Here is a 12,832-nt window from a genome sequence, read left to right as displayed (position 1 = left end):
GAGACTGAAGAAGTTGATTGGATGATTGATGAAGTGTGTCTCCTAATGGCAACACTATGTCCGGATGAACAGAATCGACTTTGTGGGAATACTTGTACATATGAATAAATATTTTAACAGGCCTAACACCAGAGTTCTCAATGTCCATGACATATTTTTTTAAATATAGGTCAGATTTCATTTTGCCCACCTATGTCGTCTCCAAATTGAGTTCTTACTCTCCTCAGGCCCTGTCACAGGACCATGGACGCCCCCTTTCTAACTCATCCAAAAGCCTAGCGGCGGTAGTGGCTCGCCTAGAGAGAAATGCAGCCAGCTCTTGTATGGAGGGCGAGGAGGACCTGGATGAGGACCGGCTGGCTGAGGTGGGAGAGGATGCAGATGACGAAGATGATGATATGGAGGCAGAGCATCAGCGACATCATCACCAGCAGCAACAGCAGCATTTGGCGGTGGACACGGATTGTGTGCCTGAGGTGGCTGCCGCTGTTGTTCCCAGAGTTCTGTACGAGGAGCTGGTTCACAGCTATAGGCAGCAGGAGGAGGAGATGAGGAGGCTACAGCAGGAGTTGGAGAGAACCCGCAGACAGTTGGTGCAGCAAGCCAAGAAGCTCAAGGAATATGGCAGCTTGCTGACAGAAGTCAAAGAACTGAGGGACTTCAACAGGAGACTGCAAGACGTACTTCTCATGAGACTGGGCAGCGGTGAGAGACCAGTAGCACCCACACACAAGCCAACAAACCAGTTACCAGTACCACAAAGTTGATTAGTGAACTTTAACCTCGTCAGTTGTTAAAGAAAACGTTTATATTTAAAATGAATACATATATAGTAAGGAAACTGACAAGTGAAGTGTTTCTTATACAGAAACATCTGAACAGCAATAAAGTCACAATTTCAGTGGAAGGAGTTTAGCAGCAAGCGTGAGGATAGATATTAAGTTTAGTGTTCACTTTATGTCCACACAGCACAGTAATTGTACCATCTCTCTCCTGACAAGGTCTGGATGACAAATGCAGACAATAATTTTTTTTTTTGCAATTATGTGCAAAAAAACAAAAAAAGTGTAAAGATGAATGTCTGTGAAGGTTCTCAGGTTCTCTCATCCAGGAAGCTTCTTCAGTTCAGAACTAAAGAAGCTTCTTGGATGGTGATGATGATGATGATGGCTGAGTGTCAGTCAGTTAATCTGCTTAAGAACTGATTCTTTTATAAAACGAGAGTCCTACCTACTTTATAGGTGTCTTTAAGTTCGATTTTTGTTACTGTATATGGGTGCCATAAATGTGCACATTCTATTATTGTCGCTGTTGCTGCTAGATAAGCCCTTACAATATTAGAGAAAGAACCAGACGATCCTCTTTGAGCAAGAAATTGGTGAGGGCGGGAAGGAAGAACACTCTTTTAACTGGAAGAGAGCTCTGGTTCAGGGAGGGGCAGCTGTCTATTGCGAACAGTTGGATGTGAGGAAAGAGGAAAAGAGAGACGAGGACAAAGCACCGGTGGGAAAACTACGTTTTGATTTCACACAAGGCTTGAACCCCAGTCTGTTGGGTGAGGCTCATGTGACCCATTCATCCAACAGTACCTTGTCCCTCTTTTGCTTCTCCCACCACCCACTAAGTATTTATTATGTCTTTCTCTCACAGTACAAAAGTTCTAAAGTCCAAACAAAGTGATGGTCCTGGACTAATGTTATTTTGATTTAGGAATATTAGACACGCAATTATATCAGATAAGCCTAAAGAAAAGCACTAAGCTTACATTTAAATCAGATACAGTTTGTATAACCCAGTGTCCCATACAGATTGATCATAATTACCATAACAGGACTGGTTTCTGCCAGAATCAGGATAAGATAAAAACTGAAGAAACCTTTGGGGAATGATGTATACATGTGGAGAGAGATTATAATCCAAAGGGATTTTAACAGGTCTATTGCTGAAGTGGTAAATCCAGTACTGGAAGTTGAATAAAATGCACTTTGGTTGTGTGATTAAAAGTGGTGTCATTGCAGTGCACAGTGCTGTACATACTCGAGCTCTGCCAGATGCTGGTCTTAACCTCAGACCCCCTGCAGATCTGAACAGAGGCGCCCAGCTACTGGCTAGACCATCTAATGGACAGGCTAAAGATTAAAGCACCCTGGGGTGCTGTCAGGCAGTGGATGGAGTGCGCTGACCGATATTAAAACTCATCAGCTACATTGGAGCTTAGCGTGGCCAGCCACCAAGCCAGCTTAGTTACTGGGCTAAAATAACTGCCTGTCACAAGGCACAGGCAAGCCTGTGCCCAAGGCGCATAGCAAGCAAACAAGCAGGTGGGCACTGCTCCAGCGGTGAAGGCAAAAAACCCCTCACTACTGTAAGAATTCAGGTGCTAGTAGCTGTTTACACCTAGCATTTTTTCCCTCGTTTCTGCTGTATTTTAGCATGTTTTAGTTTCGCCAAGTTGCGTTAAGTGAAAACAGAGGTTTGTCGTTGCTTTTATCTCCATAATTGTTAACGTCTCCTTTATCTCCTAGAGCCTATGCATGACAATGGCACCCAGACAATCAAGGCTGAAGTGGTTGAACCTATTGTTGAGGCCCAGGAGACGTGCAGAGAAGAAGCCAACACCAGTTCCAGCTACTCACCCTCACCTAGAACAGTATACACCTGCAACGACGGCAAGGTACGTTTCTCCGAACTAAGAATTGCTGCGTATTTAATTGCATTTCCAGTTTTCCATTTTCGCTTCAACTAGTACACGAAGAAAACTTTTATTATTAATTTGTGTAATTTCTTGTCTGTGCTGTTTCATGGCTGCATAAATCTGTCTTTTCGTGCTGACATTAATTCTTTAAAGCAAAGTGAAAACAAGAGGATCTTGTGCACGAAAATTCAAACTGATGTCATAAAAGTGATTGCAAGGCTGTTAGCATAGTCCAGTTAATTTCATATTTTCTAATGTAGGAAAAAGAATTGTTCTTGAAGTTCACTCAGTAGTCAACAGGCCTGTTTTTTCAATTATGTTTGCATATATTTAAGTGAACTTCTAATTTATAGTGTAGAGTAGAAAGGGCACTAAAACTCTGACTATGATGGTATCTTAATAACCAATTTTGAGAGCTTCGAATCATTTGGTCCCCTTTCATTTTTCCTTGTGGGTGGCTGTGAACAGTATCCTGATTTTACAGGAAGTGCTGCGTTTCCTCTTAACACCCGTGAATCTGGGAACATGCTGTCATTGTTGATCAGTCCTTTCCCCTAGCTGCCTTACCCTTGCAGGTAAACAAGGTTGAGAAGATTATTATTGTTCCTGCAAGCGCAGCCAGCATCGTCGGTGTTTATTAGCCTGTTAGGGTTCTTTACTGCCCCCACTGCTGTAACTCAACCAGCGTCCTGTCGCTGATGACAGGGGGGGAATTGGTAGTACAAGCTCTGGGGCCTGCAGCCACTTCAAGCGTGAAGAACACTTGCAAATTAGAACTGTCCTACATGAGGGACCCCATATTAATTATTTGCACGAGAGGAATTTAAAGTGACTGACAGGTTAACCCTACTGAGAGTGCGCTGGGAAGGGTGGGGAGGGGTCGTGGAAAAAGAAGAAAAAGAAGAGGCTTTTTCTACCTCGAGGGCAGTAAAAAGCTTGTCTGCTGGCCGGGGGCCTAAAGCACATTAGCTGCACAGGGAAAAGCCTTTTGGATGCTAGCCTAAAGACTTTACGGTGATAAGAGAGTAGGGAAGGGAACGAGAGTCACATATGCAGCCCCTCCGGTACAGTAGCTCACCTAGAAGACCAGGGCAGTCTGCCATGGCTGGCAATCAGCTTGAAGTGTTTGGTCCAGGCTTACGCAATGTACAGTGACTGTGTAAAGAGCCACAGCCTAAGTTTGTAATGAAGGTAATCCGTGCTACAAGAAGATAGTGGCCAGAGCTTGTTTACGTATCCTAGAGGGTGAAAGTGACCCTTCTTGGAAAGTTTGATTTAGTCTAAGCGGGAGGTGAAAGCTGAATGTGTCCTGCTATAATTAGCATGTACTCTGTTTGTCTTCACACTACCAGAATTTTACTAGTCTGTACAAAATCGCTGAGATTACACCACAAGACACAAGAAAAAGTAAAGCACCATCAAGCTGCAAACACACACACACATCTTCTTCATTATATTTTGAAAATATTTTGGGGAAATGATTAAGGAAAATCTTACGTTTTAAAAGTAAGCAGTCATTTAAAATCAGTGAAAGGTTGAAGAAAGCTGTTCCAAAGTTTTTGGACTACAAACTCAAAACAGCAGTCCCCTCTGGATTTAAAATAAGAGCACAGAACAGTTAGGAGACCCTGATCAGATGATCGCAGAGGCCTACTGCTGTCAGTAGCTCAGATATATATGCAGAAGCTTTGCCACGTCGGACTTTATATCATATTAAATTTAAAAAAGGGGTGATGTGTAAGGGCCTGCTAATTTTTGTAAGCAGCCTAGCTACTGCATTTGGGATCAGTTGAAAACAGGCTGAGGAGGATGTATGTTTGTACTAAAAGTTCCAAATCATTGGATGGCAGTAAAGGTTTGATTTTTCTAATGTTTCTTGGATGGAAGAAACACGAGTAGATGAGCTCTGAGATGTGATGTTTCAAACGCTGGTAAAAATAATAGCAGGTCTTTAGCAGAGGGTTTGATATTGCCGGCGAGCGGCCCGATGTAATGACTGACCTCCTTAGAGAAGTTTTCAGGGCTGAATACAAGAGCCTGATGTCATGATGTTGCCTAGCAACCACCTACCAACGGTCTAAAATAACCAATTTGTAGCATTTATTCACCTATATCACATTATAAAAGCATTGTGTGATTTTTGACTTCATGACAATAGCTTATCATCATATTATATCCACCGTCCACTAATATTATGCATGATATATTATTACATCATGTTGCTTAGCGATGAACCTACCAGTGGGCTAAAAGGACCCATTTATAGCATTTATGCACCTAAAATACATTAGGGACACCTTTCATTTCACAACAATAATATGTAACTTTTATATTTTTATAATAGTTTTACAAATTTCACAGCTATGGGAAATTTGGGTGAGTTCAATTATACATGCAAGTTTGTTATTTTTACAGAAAAATTATTTTTCTGCCCCAAATCATGAAAGACAGATGTTTCTTTTTTTAAGTTGTCTTCATGCTTTCCCGTTTGTCTTGTTTTTTCTCTTTTGGTCAAGAGCTATGAACATTTCTGTTCAACCATATCTGACTCAAAATCCAATTGCTGTGTCTTCCAAATTCGACCTGTAAAGAGTCACAGTGTAACTGACGTTTGATCCTCGAAGATCTGGGTTATTCCCACTTTTTTCCCCCACAAACAAACAGTTGAATAGATGTGAAGCTGTAATGTTCTTTATCTAAAACACGGATATCTACTTTGTCTTCTGTTGACTAAAAATTAATAAAACTAGTTGAGTGTCACAACAATAAATCCTGACACCGTGCCGGTGACAACATACTGTTTGTTGTATAATGAGCCGTAGATGGAGAAGAAGTTGTTTCCAGTTGTGCTTTTCACAAACCTTTGTTTTACGTCTCTAGGTACACCTTGGTGGTGGGATCTGGGTGGAAGAAGAGAAATGGCACCAGCTGCAGCGGACCCAGGGAGATTCTAAGTTCACAAAGAACCTGGCTGTAATGATCTGGGGCACAGAAACCCTCAAAAACCGCAGTGTCACTGGAGTGGCCACTAAAAAGAAAAAAGATGCCTTGCCTAAACCTCCACTGTCACCCAGCAAGCTGAAGATTGTCAGAGGTAAGACAAACTTTTCCTTTTTCTTTAAAATGTATATTTCAAACGTTTGACAAACCCTTCTTTGGACGAGTTGCAAAAATGTTTTAGTAAAGGTAAATTCTTTAGCCTTAAGGCGAGGCCAAAATGAGCGGCTTTTAATTTGATGTGGTCTGATTACTCACACTCGCTCCTTCCCCAGAGTGTCTCTACGACAGAGTGTCTCAAGAGACAGCCGACAGTGCAGAGATAACGCAGAGATTGTCCAAAGTGAACAAATACATTTGTGAAAAGATAATGGACATCAACAAGTCCATCAAGAATGAGGAGCGGCGGGAGTCCAAGCTGCTCATCAGACAGACAGTCAAGATGGAGAACTTCACCTACGATGGCATATAGTGATCAACTGTCACGCCAGCGCCTTCTGCCCCGCGTGGTCTGCAGGATATTGAGGGGACTTGATATGGGTTGTCGGGGGATGCTGTAACCATTTCAGGAGCGGTCGTATTACTTTGGCACATCGGATTGGTTGTTATTTGAAATGTTAAAACAAAGAGGCCCCTTCGCCCGCCCCTTCGTAAAGAACCATCATCACATTTCTGTGAGCCCGCTTTTCTAATTGGCCAACAGACAGCTTTACCCAGTGGTTAGAAACTGAACATGTGAGCTAGCTTGACATAGGCTGGTGTGAGTGTTTTTATAAGCTTTACAGTGGCATTGGTACAGAGATGCAGATTCTTGAGGTTTGTGCATGTGTGTCAAAAGAGAAATTAGGTGTGATTATTACTTTATTGTTCTGTGTCAGAACATAATTGTTGAGTCCTTGAACTTTTAAAAAGTAAGAGATTATTTCCCTGGGCGAACGAATGATGCTAGTTTGCATTAGAGCTTAGATGCGTGAGAGGTTGACTGTTATGGTGACTACTCAATAACTGCTGGGAGTTGGTGCGGTTGGTACTTACTGCATAGAATGGGACATGAGGGTCTCAAATGCACAAGTCTTAATTAGTAACAGCCATATTTCATTTTGCAGCAGAGATTCTGTTGCTCCTAAAGAGATTAATTATGGGCGTGTGCTCCCACTTAACCGTATAACTTTATTATAAAGACAGCTTACTGAGATTTAATGGGACTCTGTCGAGTCTCTAGAATGCTGTATTTGTTTTTTATGTTTTTTTAATGTTAATCTTTATGAATATTTGCCATCCACGAGGGAGCACAGGAGACGTTTTGATCGGATATCTGTGTGTTACTTTAAGGAAACTTGACTGTTGAGTTGCAGTGGTACAGGCATGTTGAGACCTAGAAAGGCCTTAAATGGATCTGGCAATCACCAGGCACTGATAAGCTCCTGGGTTTTCTAGTATGCTGTGATTGTAAATGTATTGTAAGCTGAAGTCACGACGCTTCATCTGCACTTTGCTGTGAGAATGTACGAGGTGGCCAGGTACTATTTTCTGTGTAGTTCACACCATTAAGTTTGGCTGAGCCGGACCGCTACCCGGATGAAAATCGAGGCACAGCTCTGGTCATCGTCTTGTGGAAGCGGTGTTAGCTACGGGTAAAGCTGTCTGGGATACTATTTTGCTGCTGAAGCTGTCTGGCCCTGCTGAACCCCATAATAACCCCCTCTTGTTTAAGGCACGCCACTGGGGAATTAGAGTAAGGTTGCTCCAGTGACAACTTTCCCTGAGCTATGCCATCAGAACTTTTAAAATTTAGTCTCTTTCTTGTTCTTTCATGTTTTTATTCTCCTCTTCTGTTCTGTGTGTGTGTGTGTATATCTATGTATACACACACACACTTTCTTTTTTCTTTTTGATCCAAAATGGCTTGGGTGGCAATCTGCAGGCTGGAACTAAACGCTGCAGATTGAAATCTCAACTGTGACCTAGCTGTGGCTAACTGTGAATCTACTGCAGAGCTGCTCATCAAGCCTTTCTCCTCCTCACAGTCTAGATTCTTGTTTGTCTGTTGATTTATTTTTCTGTATCATATCGTCCGTCTCGGTTTTTTGTTATTTCAAAAGTTCAGATCAGCCTTTTCTTAAGCTACTTTATTTCAGTGTACATAAGCAACTCTTTATTATTATTATTATTTTCCACCAAACATTGATATTTCAGTTTGTAGTCTCGTTACAGTTTCAAGCTTCTGGACAAGTTTGGTTTAGCAAATTGATGTTGTAATTCCACGTTACCTATCAATTTCTTGTGTTTCTTTGTACACTTTTTTAATTTTTTTATATGAATTGTTGGCTTTAAGCTTGACGTTGTAATCGAACTTAGATCAGCTGAGTCTACAAACATATGTTTTAAAAAGAAAACAAAAAGTATCCCTCTCTCTTAGCCAAAGCGATCTCTGGAAAATGAGACGAGGCTTTTCTTAACACCCGATTTCAGCCGAGCCTGTACGTTATATTTACTATATCTGTTATTTGGCAAACCTCACTTAGGATCTACCTGATGATCACGCCATAGTATAAAATTCTGTATTGTTAAACCATTGCGCTCCAACGGTTGAGATGCAGTAGTTAGATCAACACAAATCATTTACATTGAATGCACTTTAAATGGGCAAATTCTTCGATCTTAAAGAAATGTTTTTGTGGTATTTGTCCTTTATTTTTATTTTTTTTTAATTAAAAAAAAACAAACAAACAAACATGTCCTCATAGATTAAGGCCTAACAATCATTGTATTATCATGAAGCACCTTAAGACATTTTTTTATGGTTTATTATGGCAAGAATGAGTTTTGGTACATTTTGATTCATTTGTCAGATTTGCCGCTAACATGCTTGATAGACTTTAGGGCTGCCCCACCCCCCACCCCTCCAGGAGTCGGAACATTCTTGGTCGACCTGAAAAGGAAACACTCACTTTACAGGAAGTGTCAGTCACTCATGGAAACTTTTTTTTTTCTCGCTTTTTTTCACACACAAAATCCAAAGCGTAGGAAGGTGACAGATAAATATTTGTCTGTCAGTCATCAACCTCAAACATTGGTTTTTGTTTCAAATATGCAAGTAGGCGAATGTTGGCCGCTTGGCATGGCCGCCGTCTTTAGACAGCCTGCTTACTGGTGATTGCAGCACAATCAGAATAATTACCTCTTTTGCTGCTGTCTGTAACAGGCAGAACGCTTCGTCCATGAGTTTGTATAATTTTTTTTCTCTGGTATGTAGCACGGTGGTAATGGTGTTACTTACAATGTTCTGTCTCAGCTTTCAAACCACTTTGTCGTGCTTGACAAAACACATTAGAAAATATGTTAAAATATATTTTGGATTAATTAGATCACGGTCACAAAAACTGTTCAGCTAGGAAGATCTTTGGTCAGGGGCAGCCCTAATAGATTTAACAGGTTTCTTTAAAAAAAAAAACTGCATTTCAGTAAGTTAAATTATCTCAATAGTTTAATCTGCAACTCCGTCATGGTCTCGAAAAGGAACGGTTTAAAAGAAAAAAACTTAGTTAGAAAATTGATAACTACTACTATCTGCAAAATGTGATTCGCCAGTATAAAAACTGACCAATGAAATGTGCAAGCTGACTGGAATATGCGCTTTAAACTGATGCTGGTAATGTATAAATATGACTCCTATAGAGATAATAGTGTATTTTTTACAAATGAGTGGTAATTGTGAGCCAAAGTATTGAATGCTGAGATCGAGCTAAAGACGGGGTTTAGAATCAGCAGGGTTTGCACAAACAAAACAAATTTTTAAAAAATGGCCCCGGCCACAGTAACCGAGCGTAAAGCGCCACCTTATAACGGCGATGTGTTATTGATATACTGTTTGAGGGGGTTCCCTAGAAACGTCCCTTTTTCGGTGCCCTCTGATTTCTCGTTTTGTTTTTCCCTGTACAAAGGTTTATGTGCGCTAGGCTGTGCATTTTAAAAGAAAAGATTTCTGCTGTGCAAAGTACCTTTGCTAAAATTCTAAGACATTGTTGTGTATTGTATTTGTGTTTGTTTCTTTGTTGTTTATGCCAAAATGGGAGGGGTGTGGTTAAAATGATGCTTAAAGAAAGACCATTAATAGAGCTATTACATCATCAAAAATGTTAAGGCCTGTTTCCTGGATGGCCATTAAGCCTAATCCTTTAACTAAAACCACCTTCAAAGGATGAAAGCTGTATGGAAGGACTGTATGTTTTTAACCCAGATTTGGCTTAATCTGTAAAGGCAAGGCCGTTCTTTATCAAATGTACCGAGTCACTTGCAGAAGAGCGGTTTGGGTTTTTAGCAGCATATCAGTAACATACTGTACCGTTTTATTCACAAGCAGAGCCACTAATTTTGGCTTTGCGTCACGACACCAGACCAGTCGGTGCTTTCACCGTTACACTTAAGTAGTGATAGGCAGGAAACGTAACCGTGGCGGCTTTGCGATCGTCTTTTTATGCCACCTTTAGTTTTTTTCTCTCCTGACTTTCATGTGGACGATCCTGTCCTCCTCGCTGTTGTTTTGGCTTATGTTGTAAACACCTGTTTAAGCTGCAGAAGGGAAGGAGCTTTGGGTTGCTTTTTGACAGTTTGATTAAGGAAAAAGCGATCTGGTTTTAGCTTCACTGTGCGAAACAAGATAAATGGCTCTGTGCCACTGTTTTCGGAGCTAGGTGTACACGAGACACACGTTTGAGCCACAGATACAGTGTCAGACTTGGTTTAAAATGAGAAAACGGAGAGGAACACATAGTTTGGCCTATATTTTTATTACAGTTATCAGAAAATTTGTATACAATCCACAAACCGGTTCTACTTCATCTAACTTCACCGTCCTACCTCATTGTTACTCTGGTGTTTGTTTGTCAGTGACTGTAAACTATGTGTGTATATTAAAAAAAAAAATCTATAGGAAAAGGTATACCTGGTTACTCTCAACATGTACAGCATATTAAAAACTTGTAAAACACCTCAGTACACAAATATCATTCTTAGGAGGAAATCAGTTTTATTACCTGCTTAAAGATGCTGCTGTAAAGGGGTGTCTGTGTGAGGGGTCGTCTCCGAATATATATCTTCGCTCTTTGCTATGTTGTGCAGTTGATCAGTGGTTGTGTTCTGTCTCTGTATTGCATTCTGAGATTTTTACTGGTTGACGGTGCTACCAGCAAACAGTTCGAAAACTGATCTATCGGACCTCAAATGGTGCTGTTTTTCTATGTTTTTATCGTCATACGGCTATGTTTTATTCAGGTGTGTCAACCGCCACTATCCCCTCAGCTTACTCGAATTCTAAAGCCAAAATATTTCACAAAAATCGATAACCCTGCTTTTACTGTATCAACTATATGCTATCCATCCAAATATTGTAGATAGTGATTATATCCTCAGCTGTGAGTTTCAGAAGTACCTCAGAAGTTGCCGATTTCAAATGGATGCATCTGCTTTTAGCACCTGTTGTCTATCAATTTACATTGTTGCAGTGTATTTTCGGAAATATGCATTTTTACTGATTAGATCAGGTTACACTATAGATAATAGATGATTATTAGCTCACACTCAGATGTCGACGATGTGAAAGTTAGAGGAAGCCACTGTTCACTGGTCGCATGCCACGCAGGAAATCTCAGTCAGACTGGGACGATGGAGTAGAAGAGGTCCTCAGCAAAAAACAAAACCACACGTTAAGTTTGAGTCCATGTTAACCTCAGATTGTGTTCTAGAAGAGGGATGAAATGACAAAATACCCACGTAGAGGAATGTGTCAACTTCTAAAATTTGGACCATGCCAAAAATGCGATCAGGGTATATTCACGAAGACTGTTTTTTGTCGACGTTCCTGTCCTCTTGAATAATTATCTGTGATTCCCCTGTTGCATCGCTTTTTCCCTCACCGTCACTTAAATGTAATTTAAATGTTAAAATTATGCATTTAGTGTAAGAAAGTATTAACGATTGACTTACTGTGAGTAATTATACAAAGTGCATTATATTTTCTTTTACCCTGTACCAATGGAATCTTTTCTGCACCAAAGTGTTTTTCTGTTGTTTTGTTTTTGTTTCTTTTATTGAGAGAAAAGGGTTGTGTCCCTTTTCAGTATGTTTCTATGTTCTTACTGATGGTTATTGTTTTCATTTCCAACCGTGCTGGTGAACATGAAATGTGCTGGTACCTCTCTACTGTGGGAAGAGCATGTGTTCAGATACACAGCAGTCGTTTTCACGGAAGCACTTAAGCCATTCGTTGGACTGTTTTAATAATAGTTCAATTGTAAGCTTTGCTCTGGTCCAGGGTATTGACCCAGGGAGTTTGTGTGTAATTGAATTCCTATGCAGGTGTTGAGTTACTTACCTGGTACCACATCACTGTCGGGTAGAGGGCCAACTGCGGAGATGGAAAACTGGGCCTCGAGATTGAGTTAAAGGGGACAACGGCGACATGACAAATCCATACAGACCTATTAATGACATTTTCATACTTGTATTAAGTGAGCTATACAGGGCTGCTTGGATATCTACCTGTCTGTATTAGGTATAAACGCATTGCAGTGATCATTAGGGAAAGACAGGGTTATTACTGTATGGAGTATTTCCAGTTGGTATGATAATGTGAAAAGAATTTCAAGACTTTTGGAGTTGACACTCCCTCATTATTATAGCCTCCCAGAGGCAACCCTACATTTTCAGAAAATGTTATAAGTATATGCGATAGAGAGTGTACATGTCTTTGCTAAACCGGCCACACCTCTGCTATGCGAGCAAGTCTTTGACGCTTAGCATCCTGTTCTGTGTTTTCTCTTGCTGCATTCAGGAACACCTGTTTAATGTATAGATAAACAGAAATAAAATTGAGACTTTTATTCTATCAGCACAAACCTTGTGTCTGTGGTTTTTTGGGGGGTTGTTTTTGTTGTTTGTTTGTTTGTTTGGTTGGCTGGGTTTTTGTTTGTTTTTTTTTTTTTTTTTTGCTCATCTTCCTTTGGGGGAAACTGTTAGATAAGACTGAAGAAATGCATCCCCATCCTTGTTACAGCCCTTTCTTCATTTTATATTTATTAATTTTTGTATTTTTTGATGTGAAGAGTTTGTTTTTATGCATGCTAGCAGCATCGCTAAACC

General features: G+C 40.5%; 1 protein-coding gene across 6 annotated transcripts in view; it reads left to right on the top strand.

Moving 5' to 3' along the window:
• agbl4 (AGBL carboxypeptidase 4) overlaps nt 1-12,832 on the top strand; it is a 350,713-nt gene that overhangs the window by 271,527 nt on the left and 66,354 nt on the right. For 3 of the 6 annotated variants that reach the window (XM_076879891.1, XM_076879893.1, XM_076879892.1), the window contains 3 exons: nt 228-705; nt 2,526-2,674; nt 5,576-5,789. The exons of 2 other annotated variants lie outside the window; for them this stretch is intronic. In XM_076879891.1, the coding sequence (XP_076736006.1) occupies nt 228-705; nt 2,526-2,674; nt 5,576-5,789 (841 nt within the window). Of the gene's footprint in view, nt 1-227; nt 706-2,525; nt 2,675-5,575; nt 5,790-5,967; nt 10,684-12,832 lie in introns of those variants that run through there. One more of the 6 variants, XM_004554928.5, reaches the window with a different exon arrangement.

The sequence above is a fragment of the Maylandia zebra genome, linkage group LG23 (genome assembly GCF_041146795.1).
Source record: "Maylandia zebra isolate NMK-2024a linkage group LG23, Mzebra_GT3a, whole genome shotgun sequence".
NCBI classification, from domain to species: Eukaryota; Metazoa; Chordata; class Actinopteri; order Cichliformes; family Cichlidae; genus Maylandia; species Maylandia zebra.
Note: the sequence above shows the minus strand (reverse complement) of the source record. Positions and strands in the feature narration are given on the sequence as shown.